General features: G+C 40.7%; 1 protein-coding gene across 4 annotated transcripts in view; it reads right to left on the reverse strand.

Annotated features, from left to right (window-relative positions):
* EBF1 (EBF transcription factor 1) overlaps positions 1-26,190 on the reverse strand; it is a 333,883-nt gene that overhangs the window by 90,520 nt on the left and 217,173 nt on the right. For all 4 annotated transcript variants that reach the window (XM_044281258.1, XM_044281256.1, XM_044281257.1 and 1 more), the window contains exon 7: positions 4,186-4,267. In XM_044281258.1, coding sequence (XP_044137193.1) covers positions 4,186-4,267 — 82 coding nt within the window. The remainder of the gene's footprint in view (positions 1-4,185; positions 4,268-26,190) is intronic.

Genomic DNA, 26,190 nt, shown 5'->3' on the forward strand with positions numbered 1-26,190 from the left:
ATTTAGTCCACTGTGTAATGTAGTGAATTGGTGGTCACCAGAAGTCAATGTCTTCTGGTTGCTACGTAACTACTATGTTTTCCTTATAAAGGAAACACTCATTTGAAGAAGAAACTGTAGGATATTCAAGAGAATAAAAGATATATTCCTATATCTACAGCAAAAAGGGCTGTGGAGTTCGTGCAGTGACACCAGCCATTTCGCCATTGTGCAGACCAGACAATGATGAATCAACGGCCTACTGCGGTATGACATGAAGCGATATGATCTCACTTTGTGTTAGTTAACACCTTGTAATAAACAGGTCATTAGCCTTATGATCAGAAAGACATCAGGCTCCTTCCTTGCCATGGAAATGATGGAGACAGCGACAAGACTTGTGCCGCTGTTTGCATTGACTGTAGACTTCTAAATCATTTATTATGGAATTAGCCAGGACTGCTGACTTAATGGCGCTGCCTATGAAGCTGAGAGTACTTCCTGAGCATGGGAGAACGTGATTAATTCCGGGAAAATGCAAAGGTCACTCTAATTGACATGACCTACGTAATTAAGCAATCTCTGTTTACACGTTGTGAGACGGCACTACTGTGAAGATGGCACTCCTGACAGAATGTCGTTACAGGTCCAGAGATCAGGAGCCTCCTGCATGTTACTGCCACTCACCTACAGAGATCTCTGCCCGCAGAGAACAATCGCAGCCCGGCATCCTCCGACACACGGCTCATGACTGGAGAATGCCAGCAGGGTGACATGGATCTAATAACAATAGCCATTTACTTGTAATTATACAGGTGCACCAGCGCTGTGATGGTAATCTAGATTAAAAGCCAGAGCATGCTTCAAATATAGAATAACATTAATCATGGCTTGAAACAGACAGACCACCTTTTCATACTGACAACCTTAGACTAATAAGACTGGTGCTACCCAGAGCCCTTATTCCTCCACCTCTGTTCTGCTGAGAAAGTGCAACTGGGTAATGAACAATTACCAGTGCATCAAGCCCTGAAGGTAATATATTTACGTAACATCTCATTTTGATAGTCCAGAAACCTATCAGTAATACATTTCCTTCATGCTGACACTAGAAAATATGGCATCAGGTGACCATAACTAAACAATTCTTAGGTCTGGAGAGTATTTGGGATCCAGGCATTGAGGAGAGATCCTAATTATATTATTCCCATCTTTTTAAGTACTGTTTTGGTGGGAGATTTTCCCACTCTTAGTTTCATTGTCACTGGGTGATATGGCCCCCATTTGATAGTTAAGGGACCTATGGTGACCCTAGGTTTGAGGAAGATTAGGTCTGACCTTAGTGACAAAGGGCCATTGGTGATTAGGGGTGACGTGACGGGTGAAAGGGCTATTTTAGAGCAGGTCCACAGGCTGTGTTGACTTTGAACAACAACTTCTGGGGCGACTTCTATTGAGCCCGCCCAAATTTTATTGTTTTTGTGGTTCTTGGTCTAGCTTGGGTTGGGTAAAAGTCATCCTACACTGGGATGGACTAATTGTTGTATATTAATACTAAATAATGTTATATAATACCATGGGAAACTTGCTCTGTGGAGGTCCACTAATGGGGACTTCCATTTACACAGGGACCATGTTAAAATACTAATCTGTTCTATGGGAGTACAGTATTGATGACCTGTGGCCGCCTCCTAGGTCAATGACGTCAAGTTCATCAGTCATATGGACTATGTGCAGCTCAGTCCTATTCAAGCGAATGGGCCTGGGCTGCTATACCAAGCACAGCCATTATATAATGTACAGTGCTGGGCTTGGTATGTTGTAAGGAGGCCATAGATGTCACCAGAGCACCGCAGCGATTGCAAACAGCTAAATGGTGGTAGTGCTGCTGGGTGTTGGACCGCCAGCAATCAGATATAGATGACCTATCCTGAGGATAGCTTATCAATATTTCACTTAAATGGACCCATGGATGCCGAATCAAAGTTAATTGCATGTTCTGGTATAGGACCCATATGCATTGTTTACCTATGGTCTACTCCCTGTTTGCACTAGTCCATAGTCGCTTAGTGGTTAGCATGGTTGCCTTACTGCCTTGCCTGGGTTTGAATCCAACTAAGAGCAACACAACTGAACAGAGTTTGTATGTTCTTCTTGTTTCTGTTTCCCCTGGATACTATAGTTTAATTCCTCACTACATATTGCTTGGATTGTAAGCCCCATTGAATGTGCCATCCACCTTGGAACTATGATTGCTTAGTATTCAAAGCCATGGTCAGACACTAACACTAGTCTCACTTAAAGGGGTTGTCTGGTTTAGAAAAAGCCCCACAACATGGGGTGATGAAAACCTTAATTGCCCCTAATGCTGTTCATCCTTATAGAAACACCATATGCATTAAGTACTAAATGCCCTATAAATTTCCAGTTAAGAGCTAATTACATTTTATAGAGAGCATTTTTAATTGGGTACTGTAGTAATGACAGTGTGGTAATGTAGTCAGTACTAAGGGTGCTTCACTTCTTATTTTCCACTCTCTAAACCTTTTACATTAAAAAAATGCATAGGTTGTGAAATGAAACCAAATTACAAGGCAGTCACATGTAGGAGGAAGGTGGAATGGATTTTAAATGGACCACAGATGATGTCATGCCCATTTAGGCTACCAGCACCTGCTTTGATCTCCAGCAAATTAAAATATTACATTTTTGTTGTAGCTTGCAATTTAATTAACTTCACTAATAGAATTTTCCTAAGTGGTTGAATATGTGGCGGGAAAGTCTTCAACGTGTTATGGTGAGGTCCATTAGGAAATGTGGGTGAAATCTTTATACTGTAAATGAATTGAGTGCTATAGTGCATGTATAGGTATTTTGGAGGGCATTTGGTTTTTAGGCACTTATACTTAGGTGAGGGAACAAGAGGAACAAGTTTTTTTCTCTAAAAAGTTTAAATTATTAATTTAAATAGTATCAAGTATGGCCTTATTTATTAATTTTTTTTAGAGATAAAGATGCTTTCTCTGTAATTAGCTTGGTGCAATAGTGGTATCCCACCATTGTAGGGTCAATGACCAATCTATAACCGGCTTGATTTGTGGCAGGATCTTTTGGGTGAGCATTGAGAAGTGTAAAGGGGATATAAATAGTTACACTGCTCAATATGGCACACTAATATTTTCCAATATGCTTGGAAATCATCATGTGAAGACCAAAACCTGTTATGTTTTATACCTATCGAAACTCTAGAACAAACCTTTCTCTCTAAAGCTCAACAGATATTTTTTCTGAGCTTCAACATCTGTTTTCAAGGGAGAATCGGGAGTCCCCATACACATTAGATGATGGCCGATCCCACCAAAATCGACTGATTTTGACATTGCCAATAATCTAGTGTGTATGGCCAGCTTAATAAGGCATTGAAAAACAGCCCGTCAAGTGGCACGAGGATTGAGAAATGAAGCCAAATAAGCCACTGTACTTTACCAATAGTAGGGGCCTCAGAATGGTGATGTGTCTCAGATGTCAGACCCTCATTTATGGTAGATCTTATAAATAGATAATCAATATCAGGAATATCATCAAAAGGGTGGTCCTATCAACTGATTGCCTATTATAAGATGCCTATTTCAATAAATGAATAGGTGACCATGTAACAGAAGGTCTTACTAAGGACATCAGGGCAAGAACTGCTCTTTCGAAGGCTTCATTCTGGCTAATGCAAGGGAATATGCTCTAATAATAATATGGACAAGGGGTTTACATTTGGTATAACCACTTATATATAGTCTGCAGTTATCTACGTTTGACAAAAAAAAATTCAAATACCGCTTACCACAGGTAAGATCCCATGACATGGTCAACTTATCAGAGTTGAGACAGAGACTAGAAACCTCTTAGAGATGGGCATCCCACTTACACACCTTAGGCCTCATTCACACATACGTCGATTTATAAGAGTGTATTACTATACAGCGGCGCCAGCACGAAGCGCACGGCATCATAGCAACCAATGGCGTGATTGACCGTGAAAATCCACGTATGTGTGAATGAGGCCTTACTCAGCAAGTGCTCATATACGTTCAGTACACATGTATCTGGAACAACCTGTGATCTTTAAATGACTATTTGTCATATGTGATACAATAAATGACATGTAAGCTAAAAAAAAAAATCCAAAAGTGATTCTTTTTTAAAATTTCTTACCTGGAATCTACGCATATCTCGAGGGTTTCCAGCATTCTTCAAACAATTTTGGTTACACTTTAGAAAAAATTTCAGGAAGAATCTAAAAGTGGAAAAAGAGAGAGTGATAAGAAAATCTGTCTGCAAGGGTGACGTAAACAATTACGACCAAAACGAAAACTAATGGTGGGTTTATACGGCTCGGTTGTTGGGCAGATTACTAGCGATGGATATTCATCTTTCTTATCATAATTTTTACTTTATTTTGGATTCCTTATGCTTAGCACAAGAAAGGATGGTGTGTACATGGATTTTTATGTTCACAACAAGCTAAAGTAAAGCAATGCAATATTAATATTTAAACTACTGATCATTGTTCTTACAGTAGCAAAGCTCTAGCAGGTGTCATTACAAGACTGGTGACCATTACAGAGTAGTGACAGGACAAGTACCATTGCTGCCAAGAACTTAGAAATATGAGAAAGGTTGGCATCCCAGCCAAAGAAACCAGTAAGCGGAGAGGATGTCAGACTCCCCAGCATGGTGGCTCTGCTGTCAGCGCTCTCTCATTCACAACCCAACACATAAAGTGCACCGACACCAGATACTCAATTCATCCACAGGGTGAGGTGAAGACTGTTGGCAGGAGGCTGCAACCCATCTGCCTCCCACAGACTGACCAAACTGCAAGGCTGACCAACTTTCCTGTCAGCAGAATGTCTCCATCACATAAAGGTCTCAGGATGCCATACTGAAGCATCACAGAAGTGTTGATGATATTGATGATGATTTTTTACAGTATTATATATTATATATATTATGTTTAAAATATTATTTACAGACTTTTTCAGAATGTCATAGTACGTCTGATAGCAAAGTGTTTCTTGTATAATAATAGCATAACGATAAAGGCTATAATGAGAATATAATAATAATGGTGATATTAATGACAGAATTACCATCTTCATATTATTAATATTATTGTTATTATTATATACTTCCCAACCTTTAAAAAACACAAAGAGGCACAATATGTATGGTGCGCCAATTTTTTTTAACTAGGCCACGCCTCTTTCTCTGCCCAAAACATAATTATACACACTCAGTCCAACCCAGTCCATTTAATACCCCCACATAGTAATTATTCCCCTCACAGTAGAGATACCCACACTGTGCCCCCTTCACAGTAGTAATTCCCACATTGTGCCCCCTTCACATTAATAATGCCTACACTGTGCCCCTTTCACAGTAGTAATTCCCACACTGGGCCCCCTTCTCAGAAGTAATTCCCACACTGAGCCCACTTCACATTAGTAATTCCCACATTGTTGTCACAGACATTCCCGTGGCAGGTACCAGGAGATCAAAGAGACTGGCAACTCATGAGTTAAATTGAAAAGTTCACTGTGGATCTTATTGTGTCTGTGTTTTGGTGAATGCCACACCCCTTGCTTCAGGTGTTGCTTGTTAGTAATTTACCTTTCCCATAAGTAGCCGTTTCTCACCCTTGGAGGTGCGGTTTATAGATTTTTTTTCCTGACTTCTGACTAGCTGGTCGGTTGTGCTCTGTGGTGCTTCTGGAGTTGCCAGTTTTCTACTTTCAGATAAGTCTTGTCTGTTCTTATTGTTTTGTGCTTGTTATATTCCCTGTTGTTTGTATCTGGGCCTGAGACAGAGACTTCCATTCGTCCATCTGGGGAGAAATGGGTTGTCTCTGGTCCTAACCTCATTCCAGGGCCTTATAGGGATATAAAGGGCCTAGGTATACAGCATATGAATATTCCTACTCTCCAGGTCTATTCATATTGATAGGTAGTTAGGGCCCGGATTAGGGTTGTTTAGGAGGTGACCAGTTTCTTCCCTAGTTTCCAGGCCCAGTTACTGTTCCCCTTCCCTCTTGTGTTTAGTGTGAAAGTTTTCCCCCCACACTGATTGTGACAATTGTGCTCCCTCACAGTAGTTATGCCCACATTGTACCACATTCACAGTACTTATGCCCAGATGTGCCCTTTTCACAGTAGCTATGCCCATATATGTGCCCTCTCACAGTAGTTATGGCCAGATATGTGTCCCCTTCACAGTGGTTACAGCTCAGATGCTGGCGCTCCCCCGCAGCAGGAAACTGCCAGACATTGTGCTGCTGGTCTGTGTAGGAGGAGTCCACAGGCTGATACAGCTGAGAGTGGGACATACCTTAGCCATTTTGGGACCGTGGGACAGCCACCAAATTCCAGGACTGTCCTGCCGGATCCAGGATGGTTGGAAGGTATGTTATTATATGTTGATGTTCCTGTAAATTGCCTGCAACTTTGTCCCCTATAGGGAAAAGTTGAGGTTGCATGATGGTTGAGGTTACCTACAAAAGTCACCACAGAGCCTTAGCCTTATAGAAAAAGGTTGCCCATATTAGCCATGTTTCATTTATAACCATGTTTTATTTTTATTTTAAAAGCCATAAACGGCACTCTGTGTCTCCCTTGACCCCCCTACCATAAATGGAGTGGTATATTTCCCCCCTCAGTACTCCAAATTCAGTTCCATGTATATCTGCATCTCTGCTCTTCATGCAGAGTGAGGGGTCACTGCCTCACAAGAAATGTGACAGGCCCACTACTTTATTATCACATTAGCACAGGGAAGAAGCCACATAATTAACAGAACTTATCTTCATTTACTTGCTGAAAGCTGTAATATTCAATCATGCGCTGCTGCCTAATTGCTTTGTCTGCCTTTATCCGTTTTTCGAAATGCGAGATATGAGACCCGAGTAGTGTTGCACTCTGACTGCAGCCCCTTGCTAGATTTCTTAACAATAACATAATATTATAGTAGCCATTCAAATATCTTATCCCTAAAGGCTGACATCTATGTTAATGTTTCTGGAGGCTCTCCTAACTGGAGGTATATGGCATACAATGCTCATTATGACTTTGTGAAGTATTCCTTTAAGACATTATGTAAGCCCATATTGATTTCAAGGGAATCTGCCACCAGGAAATCCACCAGGCACAAGACCTTGTAGAGCTAGTTCAGCTGAATTTAGCAATAGCTTCCACTTCACTTTTAATCCATATGCAAATGAGTAGTTGCGTGCACTGAAGGCGGGCCCAAGCCACTCTGTGCACGCTCGCTCCTCCTTCTTCCTCTGCCAGTCTCTCCCTCTCCTTGTTGATTGACAGAACTAAGCAAGATGGCTATGCTGGCAGCAAATTGCCTTTAATTGCATTCAGTAGACATTCCCTATGACTTGGGAGTTAAATTTTTATGTATTTAATCCTTTATTATCAGGGACTGGTTAAAATGAATGTGGTCAGAGCTATAATTTAATGATAGATGTGTATGAAATATATAAATAAGAGTTAAGATAATAGGCATTATGAGTAACTGGATGCCACTGTAGGTTGCCCCCTATAGAAATGGCATTTGAATTTTCTCATCCTTGTTGCAAACTCTGTGTGAAAAGCAACAGGAATCAGACTGGTCCACCTGAAAAGGTTTACAAAGATCACCATGGACTCAAGTCCAGTAGGCCTGGTGTTGGCATTGGCATTTTTGTGGCAAGTGGGTTGTTGTTGAACCCAACTAAAACTTTTGAACCCCCTCAACGGCACATCTTCAGGCATATGCCTAGTTTGCCTAAATGTAAACTTTGTGTTAGAAAAAGAGGCTTGATGTTGTAAAATGGCTAGTTTACTATTCATTTTAGGGGAGACATGAAGGTGAGCTTTGCAACAATTTAAAGGAGTTATCTGGGAATTAAGAAAATACTTAAATACTTCTTTATTATAAATATATTCCCAAATACTGTTCGTTAGTTAGAATGACTCATTTTATCTAGGGAGCCAATCAGGAGAAATAAAATAATCCCTGACAAGTAGAGCAGAGAGTAGGATAATACAGCTCTTTAGCTCAGTGTTCTGAAGTAACTTGTCCTGCTGTGTGATTAGGACAGGTTTTATGTGTACTAATAGGATGGTGGCCATTTTATTTCTCCTAATGATTGATCCTCAGACAAAACAAGCCATTCTAACTAATGAAAGGTATTTGGGAATATATTTATTATAAAGTAATATCCTGGAGAACCCCTTTAACTGTGACTGTAACGGTGGCAACATAACCATTAACATTTCAGGATTGTGTTCTCTTTCCCCTCAGCCTCCTTCACAGCATCCATCAGAAATGCCCCGACGCTCATGTACCAAGGCTCAGCTGTCCTCTGACGTCATCTGCACATTGTGCGTTCATTCTAGAGGATTAACCTACATGTATATTTATGCTGTATCTTAACCTCTATTCCAAATTGAAAAAGAAATATCAAAGATCAGAGTTGAGCACTGGAGTACATCTTGTCTACACTACTCTAGGTACAGTTCTCATATTTGTCTAAGACCAAAGCACAATTGTTGTTTAAAGCTAACAAGCTCCTCTCATCTAAAGAGGCCGGCGGGAGGTGGAGAAGATGGCGGAGGGGGGGGGGGGGGAGTGTTGGCTAGGGAGCGTGTGATTCAGAGTCTAGAAACACTTTCACATGTAAACTCACCGTTAAATTATTCATATCCCTATAAATTGTTGGGCTGGTGGGTCTGGCTACTGTTTTATCCTCTATTATTTAGTAGAACAAATCAACTCAACGGTTGAGTTATCACCAATTATTATCACTCCCAAAAAATTACTGGCTGTATTTTCCAGACAGACCACTTACAATCACATATTAATATTAGATTATGTCTCTTGGCAGGACAATAACTCTTAGGGATCGTTAAATCCATTCACATCAGTGCCAACTAGTATAGGTATAAAATGGCAAAGGCTTCTAGATGTATAATGGGTAATAGTAGTCACTGAATAGTTGATAAATATGTATTTAGAGTACAGGCATTAAAGAGGTTGCTTAGCATTAGAAAAACATGGCTGCTTTGTTCCAGAAACAGCGCCACATCTGTCTATACGTTGTGTTATTATCTGTTAACAGATTATTACCTTCTTTAAAGGGAATCTGTCACCACATACCTTACAAAAAAACATTCTCCCTGTATAGATGTGCGCTTCTCCACCAATACACTTTTTGCCGTCTTAATCTGTGGCCCCTCCTTAGAGAACTACCCTTCATACTTTATGCTCCACTCCGATCCTCCACCACCTTGACTGACGGAGTCAGGCAGTATCGAATTAATCACGCCTTGCCCCATGACAAGTTCAATTTCCCTGCAGCGCCACCTCAGGAGAAATTAGGAATTACAAAATCAATGGGCTGAGTGACGGGTGATCTTTATTGCTGCCTTATGCTTTCAGTAAAAGGAACCTAAGTGGAGACTCCCTCTATTAACTAATGCATTTATCTTTTATTATTATTTTTGGAGCAGTTTTAAGGGGAATGGCATTAACAACTGAGCAAAGATTTTTGTAATATCATATGCATTACTTTCCAAGCAAAGGCGATTACACGCCATCTAATGCGCACTACCTACTTAAACCTGCTGCAGAGCTTGTTGCCACTGAAAGAGTTAATAGTCCTTTTTTTTTTATATGCGGTATATATATGGTGTATATATATATTAAAAAAAAAAGTAAAAAGAAGTGATAAACATAACATTATAACACCCCTCGAAAAAATGTGACACCTCTGAAATAAATAATCTCACCCTTCCACCATAGCTACAAGTATAATGAATTCCAGGGTGAGAAATATATGGACTGAATCCACTGGTGCTAATACAAATGTTTGCAATAAATCAAAATGAGCAATAATCCAGTCTTCCCAATGAGAGTGTCTCATTCTCAGCTCGGAGTGTCAGACTTTGTCTGACTCTCTGTCTCCTTCTTGTATTAATGGTTACTTGGCAGCCATGTCACATTCTGCTGCCGCTGGGAGGCTGACAGAGCCGATCAGGTGCTGTCCAAACATTTATTAAAACATTTGAAATGATGAATCTATCCAATTACTGCTATTAATGCGGCTAATGCTGAGTAACGAGGGGAGAGACGGCTGCATGCGTTCCCCGTCATTCATTAACCTGCACTTGTCAACAGCTCACAGTCCCAAACCTAATCACCCGCGCTGGCCCCGCTCGCACACGCGTCACTTTTAATAAGTTGCCATACCTCCGGTAAATTAATGGGAACTCATCTATAGGGTGCCATGGGAGAGGAGGAGATGGGGGAGACACTAGGATGTCTACAAGAGGCATTCCAAGTTTGCAAGTCGAGAGAACAAAATTATACCAGGTCCCAGACCATAAAAATGAACTAGATCATAACTGTCTACCTCCCGAGAATACTACTTACAGTACCTTCTATCTAGTTACTTCCTGATAGAAGTTCATTTATTTAACACAGATCCCATCTGGCTGCCCATAGAAGAACTTTCCATCAGGTTAGACCACGATTGAATACTATGATGGTATGTAGCTATAGGGACACAAGCTAGAGGGGTGCAGACTGAGATACCAGTATGATAATCACTCTATAAATCTATCTCTGTATCTAGTCCATCAATCAAATATATATATATGTTTATCTATCTAATCATTCATCCATCCATCTATTCATCGATCCATTATTTGCATATCTATCTATTTATCTATCTATCTATCTATCGCATAGCATAGCAGTAATAAGTACATTTGAAGAGTCAAACTAGCCCAGCAAAGTACCAGAGCATTCTACAATGGGTCCAGGCTTTCACATAATAATGTGCCCCAGCGGACCAGCAGAAGACCAGCAGAAGACAAACCCATTTGGACATGACTTTAGAACCAATCACTTATCACTAGGGTCTCTTTCTCTTATGGGTTGATTCAATAATAATCTTACTTTTGGATCTTAGTGATGTGTACACAATGATAAGATTACACACAATTTGTATAGCTGGAGGCTGAACCTTAGAATAATATCCCCTGGTGGACCCAAGAAACCCCAGCCTAACACTGTGGCCCCATACCAATCTTGGTGCTTGAGGGTATCCCCCTACCAGATAAAACACCAGACATCAAATAAAAAAACACCCAAAATGCCCATGTGATTTTTAGCCTAGAACACAGGAAATCCCCTTCCATGCTTTCCAGCTCTTTCTCCAGATTTAGAAAAAGATCCTTGTAGCAGCTGATGTAGCGTAAACTGAGGTTGTATACAAAATTATTCTGGATTCAATCAGTTTTTTTCCTCTTCATTTTTATTTTTCTATTTTTTTTTCCCCATCAGAGAACAATGATTCCTGAATCAACAACTCAATCATTTCAGCCACATCTTGATTCCGGTAAAGCCGACAGGAGTTATAACCGCTTAAGAGCATCTCGACAATTAGCATATTATAAATCCAAAAAATGATAAAGAGAGGAGGGGAATCAAGGGGCCGCTGCTGACTACCTCCAGTAATATAATTCCACTACTTAATGCAAAGTAAGAGGCATTATCAGGCTCACAATCCTCTTGCTTGGTGTTATCTTCCCTATCAGTAAATGAGACTCACAGTACACTGCAAGCCATAAATAATTCAGGGCTTGAGATGGCAATTATAGCAGCATGCACAACCACCATGAATATTTTATGAAGGCTAAAACAGCTCTCGGAATGAATCACAGATAGATGAACACACAGTACACACACTGAAAGTACACAGAATTCACACTGACAATGGACACACACATACGGTTTATGGGAGAGGCATTAAAAAAATGCGTATGTGCAATCTATCCGGCAATGAGTAGCTTACAATGCCTAAATTGCAATGGGCGCACGCAGAAAAAATATAAATGTCGTCCTTTAAATAAATGGACAAAGCGCCATCGGGTTACACAGCTGTTGTAATATTTAACCGCTGCGGAGATGCTGAGGTTCTTGGCTTTTATGGCGAGGAATATCTGTAATGGCGCCAGCTGTTTACAGGCAAAACTCGGTTTATGTCCTCCTTTAAGAGAATGCATTTTCACATAAAATTAAAATATATACTTTGGCGCACATTGGGTCCCATTTATCAAAACTGTCTACCAGGAAGACTGGCCTTGTTGTTGATAGCAACCAGTTACGGCACAGCATTCATTTTTAAAGAGCCGTTTACGAAAAGAGCTGAACTCTGATTGGTTGCCACAAGCCAGTTTTCCTGACAGTTCTGATGAATGAGTGTCCATGAGTTTCCATCTATGTTATCAGTAGCGTTTATCCTTTGTGTAGGCCAAGACGTAGAACATGCAGAAGTGATATCTTGATACCACCACAAGGATTAGTTGAATTGGAGCCTTGTTGACTTCTCAAGGATTTGGAATTTAGATTTTTTTGGTGGCATTACAGCTATTGGCTACCGTAAAGCATCGCAAAAAATATTTCTTGATGACATCATAAGCATTGGCCGCAATGAAACGATGGTGTTAAAAGGATTGGCTGCACTGATATTAAATATTTTCACAAGGATTGGCTTCACTGATGAAAATGCAAGGATTGGCTGCACTCATGTATTGATGACATCACAATGATTGTCGTCACTGATAAAACAAGTAGGATTGGTTGCAATGAGGAATTGATGACATCACAAGGGTTGGCATCACCGAAAAAGCAGAGAGGATTGGCTGCATTGATGTATTGATGACATCACAAGGGCTGGCTTTACTGACGAAAATGCAAGGATTGGCTGCATTCATGTATTGATGACATCACAATGATTGCCGTCACTGATGAAACAGGTAGGATTGGTTGCAATGAGGAATTGATGACATAGCAAGGGTTGGCGTCACCGAAGAAGCAGAAAGGATTGGCTGCATTGATGTATTGATGACATCACAAGGGCTGGCTTTACTGATGAAAATGCAGGGATTGGCTGCATTCATGTATTGACAAGACCACAAGTATTGGCTGCGTTCAGGTATTGATGACATCACAAGAATTGTCATCACGGATAAAACAGAAAGGATTGGCTGCATTGATGTATTGAGGACATCGCAAGGACTAGCTTTACTAATGAAAATGCAAGGATTGGCTGCAATAATGTATTGCATTGATGACATCACAAGGATTGGCTGCAGTGATGAAACAGCAAGGACTGGCTGCATTAACGTATTGTCTTGATGGTATCACAAGGATTGGCTGTGTGTATCTTTTGATAACATCATAGGGATTGACTGCAATGATATACTGATGACATCACAAGTATTGGCTTACTGGCCTCTTGTGAAATTAAAAGGACTGTCTGATGGTTGATGACATCACAATGATTGATAACATAGATAGGTGTCTTAATGACATCACATTTATACCTTATGCCTTATACCAGTGTCAGACTGTGAAGGGAAAACACTAGACAAGGGAATGGTAACACGCAGCATTCCCCCCCCCCCCCCCCCCACACACACACACACACACACACACAAAAAAAATACAAAAAAAAATAAAAATGACTGCAGATTTATTTTTAGGAGGAATACATATTTACAAGAGCTGACAGCTCCTCATGAAATAATAAGAGATAACAAATATAACATTTCTAGTAACCTGGGAGTCTTTGATCATAAGGAATTATCACGCTCCCATAGCCAGTTCAAGTATTCCTCAGAAGCCCCATAAAAATGATGGCAATTATTCATGAAAATGAGCCTACCCTTATAAATGGATCCTGGAGTGGCACTTGGCTTTTAATTATTTTGTATCATCTTCCTATAAGTGGTAATGATTGTATTCTGTGACATGGGGCAGGTCAGGGGGGATGATGCTGCACACTGATTCATTCACAAACCGGCAGCCAGTAATGAATGCCTGGTTATATCTGAATGCCGAGCAATGTGCACCGTCAGCATGTAATACACAGGGCTGTGTGTACTGACAGCCATACTAATGTGCTATTTACAGCTGGGTTGTAGCACTAGTTATGGCAGCGGCAAACACTAATAGCCAGCAGATGAAAACTCTATTAGGCCAGGTTCACACACTGAGCTTATCCATCTCATATCCGTCTAGGAGCACCCTTTCAGGAGGAGAGTTGTAGCCGTACCAGTTTGCATATAATGATGTCATATGTATCAGTATATACTAAATTATAAAGATAACATTGATGGTTTATGAGTGTGTGGTTGGTGGGGGTCCGACCCCTGGCACTCCCTGCTCAGTCCTCTCTGGAGCGCCTCTTTACTACAATACATGACACATCGATAGCCCATCAATGTTAAAACCTGGAGTACCACTTTAATTGACTTCTTCTTAAAATTGCCATTTGTGCTTGTCAGATAGGGAAATTAAGTGAACCCCACTGATGTGAGTGCGGAGTCAGGACTACCCATCTACAGAACCACAGCTAAGGGTGCAGAGGTGGCAGTCACACCTATACCCTTGTGGCTGAAGGATCTCAATGGCATAGTTGCACTGGGAACACTGCTGCCAATGTGTTGTCCTGCATGGTGTGGGGTGTTTCTGGGGGTGAGATCTACTTGCCCTTAATTTACTAACTGCAAGTTCTGCCTCATGGGGTGCTATTATATATATTGCTTAGGGGCCTAGGAGCTTCAAGTTATGCCTCTGACTTTATGCCTCTCTGTAGATAGATAGATAGATAGATGATAGATAGTAGATAGATAGATAGATAGATAGATAGATAGATATGAGATAGATAAATAGATATATATGAGATAGATAGATAGATAGATAGATAGATAAGACAAGACTTGTGCCTAGAAGATGCTCATAAAGCATATTGGAAGTTGCATGTGATAACATGTTACATGGAGACAAAATGGGAGGTTGACCAAGATGTTCCTATTGTTGGCCTAGCCTCAGGATAGGTCATCAATATCTGAATGGCGGAGGTCCGACACCCTCTGAGCCCGAAAGTATTAAAAGACACACTCAGCTCTGCTTGGCTATATCTCTATCTATTTATTACCCACTCCACAGTCAGGGAATGCTTACAGTTGTAGTCCATCAACAGCTGTATATTCCTTAGCCCCTCACCCCACACAGCAGGCTACCAGTGTTCCCGCATTTTCCCACGTCTTGAGTGAATTACTTGACACCGCTGCTAATGCCTGCTCGAATTACTCCAAAAAATGCGGCTGGGTTAATCGGTTATTTCTCGTATTTTGACATCTCTGTTTACCTTTTGGAAATGCCATCAGCGGCACGGAGCGGCGTATGAAAGCTAACAGCTAACACATGCAGCGCTCATGCTCGCCAGAGAAACGTCTCTTCGACTTTCTTACAAGCGCCCGTGCCAAGATCAACAACGCAGGATTGATTTCACTTCTTGCAAATTGACAGCTTATTTATCTCAGGCTGAGAACTTTCTAAACCCTCTAGGCTTCCACAGGGCTTACTGCAGAGATCCTCCGACATCTACAGGCACAGGGAATTCCTAATACGCCTCATGAATGGGAGTGTCAGGCCTGACAAAAGACGCCAACCAGTTGAAGGCTGCAACCAACCATAGTGCCGCCAAACAGTACACAGAGCACAAGTCGTGCCTTTTTATGACTGACTGTAGTAACGTTATGGAAAATCAACACCTTTATGGTGATAATATGACTAAAACTAGGAGTTATGCAAAGATGAATGTAGAGACTAAGACCGCTTGCACATGAGTGTGGGTGAACACGCATAGAATCCACACGAATTTCCGATGCGGATTTACGTTCATTTTTGCATCATATCCGCACCACAATCCGCAATGTCTTATTGCCGTTTTTAGATTAGATGTGGTTTTCCAGCAGTTTTAACCCTTCCATTGAAAAGGGTGAAGTCCGCAGCTAAACCCACAAACATTATTGACATGCTTTAAATTTAGAAAATTACAATGCAGGTCAATTTTTCACACGTAAAATATCTGCAAAGGGTACATGAGATTAGTGTAACCTCATACACTTTGCTGGTACTGTAATGTGGTGTGGTTTTTCCGCACAGGATTCCGCACAGAAAAACCGCACGGATTCCACAATGTGTGCTGGTGGCCTAAAGGTCACATACACACGAGAGAAAGGTCAGGTGAACCTGCTGACTGCAGCAACACTGGATGGCTATATATTGTATATTGAGGTCTCCCACCTTTCTCTTGGTCGGTGTCAGACTCCCACCCAGTGGCATGCCACCAATGGAGTCAGACCACTCAGCTGCTATAGGGCCCGTGGGGAAGGGGGGCTGGCAGTGGAGCATAGACCCCACCCCCAAATTACATTAAACACAGGCTCTTATCTAGCTCCAGTATAGAATCCCTATCATTTCTGGAGAAAGCTAAAAGACCAGCGATGATGTCATCACAGGTCCTGTAAATTTAGTAAAGTAACTGCAAAGAGAATGGTTTACAAAGGTGCATCTGCCAGGACCCGTGATAACATTGTCTGCATCATCACAGGTCCTGTACATCTAGTAAAGGAACTGCACAGAGCATGTTATAGTACCCAAGTTATATAGGAGCATCTGCCATCACAGATCCTTCAACTTCCAAGAGCATGGACAAGAACTGCACCATAAACTCTCCATTGGGACTAGAATGGAGTGGTAAGAGGAGGTCCTCCCCCTTTCTCTTTATTTGCCTCCCATTCCCTGTTTTTACAAATAACTCACTCATATATAGTACTGCAGACAGTTACAACCACCACTACCCAGCATTGCCAACCGTCTAGAAATGTATGGACAGTCTGTAAAAACAGGTGACTTTTTTCCTGTGTCCTATATTGTGGAAGCGGCGCACCGCACACTGTAATTACTGGTGCCTGCAAAGACTTAGTTATCTGTCTCTGGTGGTGGAGGTGCAATGGACTGGATCACACCACCAAAGACAGTTAAATAAGACCGCTGAGGAAGGTCTGCATGGACCGAAACGTCCGGTCATCATCATTAACAAGAGAGAAAAAAGAAATTCCACGGCACCACCAGACCGCGACGTTTCAGTCCTCTTACTGGGACTTTTCTCAAGCAGTGACAACATACCAAGGTGCTATGTGCATAGAAATAGGGCTAACAATTCATTAACATCATTAAGAACAAAATAGTGAAAAAACATGATTTTTACATCAGAAATCATTTGATACAGTGTACAAAAATATAAGTCATTAGTATCTGACATGATTCATGTTATCAAAACTAAATAAATCATTACGTCTGACCCCTCATTTCATATTCATTCTTAATTCACGATAATCTCATGTGACTTGAATATAATGTGCACAGGTGTGGGTTAAAAACAATTAGTTAAAACAAAGAAAAACGTTTATGTAAACAGTAACCAGAATGGATCCTAGTATATCGGGTGGCTGTTGGCGTGGTGCTCCATTAATTGCGCATGCGCCGCATGTGTAACCACTTTTTCCACTGTTGTGGAGCACATCAGTGGAACGTGACCTCCCGGACCCGATCACATTGGCGCATAATGAAACGCAAGCTAAACTATGACACCTAGGGTCATGTGAGAACAAAATTAATCAGATGGGACAACCCATATATAGATCAATAGATCAAATATAATAGAAGGTCAAAAATAAAGGGAAGAAGGAGCGGGGTAAGGAAAACTATGTATGTACAAAGTTATTAGAGGGGTTAACTGAATCCTTCATACCCGGTCTCATCTTCAAATGTGGCTGAGGTCTGTCAGAAGGGGGCACTGGTTACTCCATATCTAGAGACTAGACACAGATTGTAACTGTGCCAACCCATTTTCAGTGCCACTAGTTCTATATATAAGAAGTATATTGCGGGAATGGGTCTCCAATACTGTATGGAATTACCACAACAACATGGAGCACCCTTGGGCATCACTATGTGTCTTGGGCCTGTGATAAACAGACCTTTGACCCACATATGTGAGACTCCATTCCCACTGGTATAACTAGTGAACTGTATTAATAGCAATATATATAACTTACCCCTGCACCACCTCTAATAATGTCTAATGTGACTGGATCATGAACTTTATACAATATTGTTTCAATAAATAACCAAAATTGCAAGCAAATAATCTTAGTGCTGCAATTTCGTACTATTTCCTGTGTCCGTAAAAAACAAAACAAATGTGTCCGTGATTTTTTGGAGGCTGGTGGTACTTGACTAGATTATTTTAGTGGTAATTATCACCATTTTACAGCTCATAGTAAATGCTGGTAATGAGTTCTTATCAGTATATTGAGCTATAGTCATGTACTAATTATATTCTTTATCATTCATTATGTTTTTCCAATTTTTCTGTAAAAAATGTTGAATGTCTGTGATTTTAGGATAATTTGTCCAGAAAAATTCTGGTTGGCAACCCTGCCACTACCTCATGTATCTCGCACAGTAACCATAATATATAACTGACCACATATATCTATACTAGAGATGAGCGAATTTCTAAAAAATTAGATTCGGCCAGTTTGCAGAATTTTTTTAAAAAGTCAGTTCGATCCGAATTTATTTGTGGTGAATTGCGTTAAAAACGGCTATTTCCTGGCTTCAGAGAGCCTTTATAGTTGTGTAGAACACTGTGCATTGCATTTACACACATAGGGAGTCTGCTGTGGTAGTGAAACAATACTGTGAATCAGTATGACATGCAGATGACAGGCATCGCTCTTAGGCCTCTTTCACACGGGTGTCAGTTTTTTTGCCCTGATAAGAGGCGGGTGGGTTGCAGGAAAATGCGCAATTTTTCCACGCGAGTGCAAAACATTGTCATGCGTTTTGCACTCGCGTGAGAAAAATCGTGCATGTTTGGTACCCAAACCCGAACTTCTTCACAGAAGTTCGGGTTTGGGATCAGTGTTCTGTAGATTGTATTATTTTCCCTTATAACATGGTTATAAGGGAAAAAAATAGCATTCTGAATACAGAATGCATAGTAAAAGAGCGCTAGAAGGGTTAAAAAAATAAAATAAAATTTAACTCACCTTAGTCCACTTGATCGCAAAGCCCGGCATCTCCTTGTGTCTCCTTTGTTGAATAGGACCTGTGGTGAGCATTAAATACAGGTAAAGGACCTTTGATGACGTCACTCCGGTCATCACATGGTACGTCACATGATCTTTTACCATGGTGATTCACCATGGTAAAAGACCATGTGATGACCGGAGTGACGTCATCAAAGGTCCTTTACCTGTATTTAATGCTCACCACAGGTCCTATTCAACAAAGGAGACACAAGGAGATGCCGGGCTTCGCGATCAAGTGGACTAAGGTGAGTTTTTTTTAACCCTTCTTTGTACAGATATATTCAGCAGAGTCATGATATGTGAGATATGAGGTATAATAGATGTAATGTGCACAGATATATAGTATATACAGCAGTGTACTGATATGTGAGGTATGAAGTATAATAGATGCAGTTTGTACAGATATATACAGCAGTCATGATATGTGAGATACGAGGTATCATAGATGTAATGTGCACAGATATATAGTATATACAGCAGTGTACTGATATGTGAGGTATGAGGTATAATAGATGCAGTTTATACAGATACTGTATACAGCAGAGTCATGATATGTGAGATGCCATGTATACTAATGTAGTGTGCACATATATATAGTATATACAGCAGTGTACTGATATGTGGGGTACAAGGTATAATAGAGGTAGTGGGTACAGCTATATAGTACATTCAACAGCATACTGATATGTGAGGTACAAGGTATATTAGTTGCATGTAAAGGTGTATAGTATATACAGCAGTGCACTGATATATGAGGTACGAGCTGTAATGTATACCTCGTACCTCACATATCAGTATATACTATATATCTGTAGCCACTGCATCTATTATACCTGGTAGCTCACATATCGGTACACTGCTGATTAGACTATTTACTTGCTCCCACTGCATGTGTTTCTGTTACATACCTCACATATCAGTACACTGCTGTATGTACTATATATAAACACTACTTTTAATATACCTCTTACTATCTTACCGTCGCAAAATGACCTGTGACGTCACAAATACTATTACCCACTCCATTCTACCTGCTACCAGAAGGCTCTCTCCATCCAACTTTAGCCTCACTACTCCTGTCATGCAATTTCCAAACAGAGGTGAGACATTTAAATGGGGACAATGCTGCTGCCAGTGAGGGAGGGATTGTCAGGGGACAATAATAATAATAACTGTTAAGGAGATACTTTATACTGCAATGTTGTATTTATGTGGTGAACCTGGGGAGGTAATTTGGCAGTGCACGCTGGTATCAGACGTTGCTATGAAGGTATTTTGAGCCTCTTCATGGTATGTGTTACTGTTGGGAACTATGTCTCTGACCACATAATTAGGCATTTTTGTGGTAATATTTTAATTAATTTTAAGCTTTTGAAAAAAGAAGAAACTTACAATACACTAAGCAATGAAAATAGAATGGCATCATATCTTAAAGAGGACCTTTCATCAGGCTAGCTCTAGTCTAATTATTATCCTACCTTATAGGGCGGCCCACACTGATGTCATGGCACTTATTTTTTTTCTCTAAAGAACCCCCCGTTTGTCCGCTGTTGACCCCGTAAATTTTGGCGCCTTATATTATAATGAGGTGACTCGGTTATACTAGGCGGAGACTTATATTTTCCCTGGGAGTGGTTATCTTCTCCCTGGCTGTGAGGCATCCAATCAGAGCGCCCCGCTCTTAGTCAGGGAGAATGAGCTCAAGTTCTCTAAAGGCATTCCCTTATTCATTCCGTCATAATAGAAGTCTATGGACTCCCCTGCATAACGGAAACCGACGGATCCGTTTTGCAGCCCATAGACTTCTATTATGAAGGAATGAATAACGGAATGCCTCTGAAGGCGTTGTGGTCTGTGGTAACGGAATCCATAACCCAATTCTGCTTTCACCACCAAACGAAGCGTGAACGAATGTCAAAATATGAAATTCGCTCATCTCTAAATATAATGTCACCATGCAGATGGATTGTAATACCTTGTTTGTGAGCGCTTATCATGCATTTAATGTGTGCTGCTGCCTCCCAGTGTGTTCCCCTTGTATAGATATTCAGGACTTGTTGTCGTTCCAGTCCAGTTGTATTATGGATGTCGCCTGCAGCATCTAGTTATCAGCATTATTATTACTTGTGAATCCTGACAGATAACATGTCACACTAAACCTACACTACAAATCACTTCTGCAGCTCTGACTCCAATTTGCATCTGTTTCCCACATCTGTATTTAATGAGGTTTTCCCACAGATCAGCCCCTGTTCCCAGCCCATGTTGTCTATTTATCAGCTCGAGCCTTCATATCTGCATGTTTCCCTGCACTTGTTTCCTGTTTGACTTCATATTGCCTTTCGTTCCCTTTTGCGCTCATTGATTACATTACGGTGACGTGTAAGTGTCACACTAGCAATTCCTTTTTATGCAGCTCGGAGAAACTTGATAGAATCTATTTTCCGGTTACATCATTGGATCAGAGCCCCCCCCAAAAAAATGGCTACGTATAGTGGAACTTAAAGAGGACCTGTAACCTCTGGTGACATGTCTGTTTTAGTAACTGCTTGCGTTCCCCGAGTAATAAGAGTTCTGGAGCATCTATTCGAGTCTATGTTGTGCCATCCCTTTTTTATACATGCTAGAAGTCATGAATGAATTGCTAACAGTTTGCAGTGAAGGTCCAGAAGGGTGTTACAAGTAAAAGGGTGTGCCCCTCCACAGTCTGTCACTATCCAATCAGTGCAGGGGCCCACCCCCCAAATGGTAACACCCGTCTGAACCTTCATTGAAAACTGCTAAGAAATTCATTGCTAACTTATAGCAAGAATAATAAAGAAATGGCACAACATCGAGTCATAAAAATAGATGCTCCACGATTGTTATTACGTGGGGAATGCCATCAGTTGCCAAACAGACATGTCAGGAGAGGTGATAGGTCTTCTTTAAAGGATGCAGCATAAAAAGTGCCAAATTATATCATACAATGCCTAAATAATCTGCATAATACAGAATCCAAAAATGCTACCATATGGTTCCCACATGATACTGCCATATATAGATCACTCAACACTAAATATTTCTCACTTACAGTATTAATATAATAATACATGTACGGTGCATATACTACTGCTCTATAGCACGAAGATAACACAGAAGTATATAGCTCACTCAGCACTCTCAAAGACTAAATAAATGATAGCAACGGCAGTGCCTAAGTAATTCTCCCCCACAGTACCATTGTAATAATACATACACAGCCCATAGAATATTGCCCTGCCCTATTCACTACACATAACATAACCACGTATTACCCAAATAATATGTTCTACATATAGTTGCCACATCATATTGCAGTTTATTTGTCAAATTATCCATATGCTGCAAAACAATACTGGGTGGTTCCAAGTCATACTTGGCAGCTCTCCTGGAACGTCTGGGAGGTTCCCGGAACAAGGGGAGACCTCCCCGACTCCCGGTATTGCTGGCAAATCTCCCAGGAATAGCACGGAGGGCTGTTTTCTCCCATAAAGAAGCCCTCCGTGTACTTTAACATATATAGGACCTGGCTACAGCCCCATTAAATGCATCCTCCACACATAGATGCACATAGAGTGGGTGTGGTGCCTTACGAAAGGGTCGGGGCACCACAAGAAAGGGGTGGAGTGCTACAAGAAAAGCGGCAAAGCAAGTAAGAAAAGGGGTTAAATGTCTGAAAAAATCTCATTGACACACTTTTGCGTTCTGCACTATCCCCTCTCCTGGAGGCTGCAGGTAAAAAGTTGGCAAGTATGTTTTAAAATTGCTCTTGGGTTTCCCATCCCCATTGTGCCCCAAGAAATTGGGAGCCATGAATAATTGCCCAGTCCAGTGCTGCCATATAGGTCATCACCTTCTAAGAAACTGAAGGTAGATTGTCATTCTGTTGACATGTTTGAATTACATCAAAGGCACAATTCTACCGTTAGCAAGTGAAACAACTAAAAGGCTGCACTTCCTGTTGTCACCAGCACAAAGCACCATTTCCCTCAGCTCTGTCAGCAAATAAAACATATTTACCATACTCTACTTTGGCCAATGTTATAACTTCTGACACCTACTATTAAGTATTCATAAATGCGACCAATTACAATATATTTCTACATAAAGTTCACCTAAAACTACATTAGATTTTCAGACCTTAAAGTACATAAAGATAACCAAATGAAACAAATAAGTCAAAAATATTAGACTTGGTCATTAATTTATTGAGGAAAATGCTCCAATATCACATGTCTGTGAGTGGAAAAAGTATGTGAACCTTTTAGGATTAGCAGATATTTTGAAGGAGTCAGGATTTTTTTTAAATCAATGGGATGACAATCAGGTGTGAGTGGGAGACCTGTTTTATTTAAAGAACATGGATCTATCAAAGTCTGATCTTCACTACTCTTGTTTGTGGAAGTGTATCATGGCAGGAACAAAGGAGATTTCTGATGACCTCAGAAGAAGAGTTGTTGATGCTCATCAGGCTGGAAAAGGTTGAAATGTAGAAATACAGAAAATTCTGAAGGGTTCACAAAATTTCAAACATGTACTGTATGTTCCATTAAGAAGGTTAATCCTTTCAAAATCTATAGATGCCAAATGGATATATAAATGAACTGTTTTACAATGAAAACCCCGTTTATAGGTGAAGATTTATTCAGCTGTGTCCTCCAAGGTTTAACACGAGGAACAGGTAGTCCAATGAGAGATAGGAAAATCAGTAGGCACTAGGTAGGGATACACAGAGAAACCCTGGTCAACGTAAATCAGAAAGGCATTCATCAGAAGCAAAGAAGCGCAGCAGATTTCAAAGCGTAGGAGACTACAAAGACATTCATGAAAAAATGTTAGCGCTTGCCAGCAGCGACAATCCCGCAGTCACTCTATAAGTCAAATATTAATGACTGTATTCTTCTAGGGGATATCTTAACATGAACGAGTATTATGTTCACACTTTCCAGACTCCAGGATTAGAAAAAAGGGTATTTTTTTTATTTCCAGAAACAGTGGCATGCTTATCCATAGGCTGGTACTACATCCCTGCCCCATTCGCCTGAAAGGGAAATGTCAAAAATAGGTGGCGCAAAAGACCCTTTCAGTATAGTACCCACTCCCATAATGTCTCAGTATGGTGCAGATATTTCATGTCCTCTTTTCCATTAGGAGGGGCTTTCTCTTGTGCACCTAGTTGCCCCCTACTGTAAATGACTTTGAATAATTTGCCAGGATGAATTAATAGTTTGAGAAGCTCAAAAAGTCCCAAATGATTGCACAATATGGCATGGGTCACAATTTATTACTTTTTTACACCTTTATAGTGGTGTAAACAGCTAAATCAGGGGTCTCTCATTGTGTTTATTTTATTTAAAACGTCTCCTCATTCTCACATTCAAGACTTCTCTTGTGCTTCCCCTCTCTACTGGATCCCTCTCCCTTACTCCCAGTCCTCCAAACTCATTCGGACTGCAATCCACCAGTAAGTTGCTAGGCCCCAATGCAGAACCGTTAACTGGGCCCCCGCCTACGGGGGCTCTGGTGTGACTTCTACCTACTGGACGTGATGGGCCTCTAGACAACAGCACATGTGGTATTCCCATCCAGCTAGACACCCTTATGGCTTCACAGTGGACAATTTGGATGTACAGATGGAGCGGAGAAGCTGTGCACCCATTAATAGCCAGATGGCAGACGCAGAACTGGGATCATGTAATTTCGCAGCCGCATTCATCGCTAAGTAATAGTCCAATGGGGGTTTACAAAGTGATTTGCAAAGGAGAGGCCTCTGTGTAACAGGGAATAGGTGCAGAGATGTATGGCCCGAGGCTGCAGTCTCACATTATTTTACATTAGAAAGATTTCATATTCAAACCTGTAATTGATAGCACTGATGTGAGCTGGAAAACGGTTCATACTCTTTGCTGTCAATCATCTCTTCCTAACTTTTTGAATGCTAGTCGCACAGCGGAGGAGGAGGGGAATAGACCCTGTGTCTATATTCACCGCAGCGCCTGCAGCTATTCTCAATGGCAGCTCCAGCAGGGACCTCACAGTCCGCACAGTCATTTGATGCTGCACTTCACATACAACAGCGAGGTGTTAATTCGGGTGAGAAGATGAGTGACAGTATCTACAGGGCTTAGCTAAACACTATTGACTTGTACATAGCGTACACACTGTGTGGGATGCAGAAAAATAGTTGCAGCAGAGATGACTTTGTTGTTTAACCCTCTGGGGCCGGACTGTTATTACATTATAACCTTCTGAATGCGGTCGTATGTAATGCATTCTGCCATCATATAGCGAGTTATGGCAAATCACAAAGCCTGTACGACATCTGACAAATTAAAGGGGCTGTCTGGTTTCAGGAGGAAAAGAGCACATGTGATCCACCTGCAGTAAAGAATGGATCCTTACTTACCCAACAGATCTGTTTACCCGGCTGCAGCAGAGATGTCGCGTCGACAACATGTGACCACTGCAGCCAATTAGTTGGTACACTACTGAGAGCAGTGAAGGGCTGCAGTGGTCACGCGTTGTAGACGTGATGTCAGTGCTGCAGCCGGGTAAACAGAGCCCTGTTCTTTATTGCAAGTGGATCACACGTGTTGTTTGGTTTCCTCCTGAAACAGGACAACCCATTTAAGATCTGCTGCATGTGCATTTAAAAAAGATAGGTAGATGATAGATATGAGATAGATAGATAGATATTGGATAGATAGATAGATATGAGATAGATAGATAGTGGATAGATATGAGATAGATAGATAGATAGATAGATAGATCGATAGATAGATAGGTATTGGATAGATAGATAGATAGATAGATAGATAGATAGATAGATAATATATAGGTATTAGAATATGTGAGATATATAATAGATGACATACTGTATATGATAGATAGAGATAGATAGATAGATAGATAGATAGATAGATAGTAGATAGGTATTGGATAGATAGATAGATAATAGATAGGTATTAGAATATGTGAGATATATAATAGATGATATACTGTATATGATAGATAGATAGATAGATAGATAGTAGATAGGTATTGGATAGACAGATAGATAGATAGATAGATAGATAGATAGATAGATAATAGATAGGTATTAGAATATGTGAGATACATAATAGATGATATA

This window comes from Bufo gargarizans, chromosome 2, assembly GCF_014858855.1.
Source record: "Bufo gargarizans isolate SCDJY-AF-19 chromosome 2, ASM1485885v1, whole genome shotgun sequence".
In the NCBI taxonomy this organism is placed as follows: domain Eukaryota; kingdom Metazoa; phylum Chordata; class Amphibia; order Anura; family Bufonidae; genus Bufo; species Bufo gargarizans.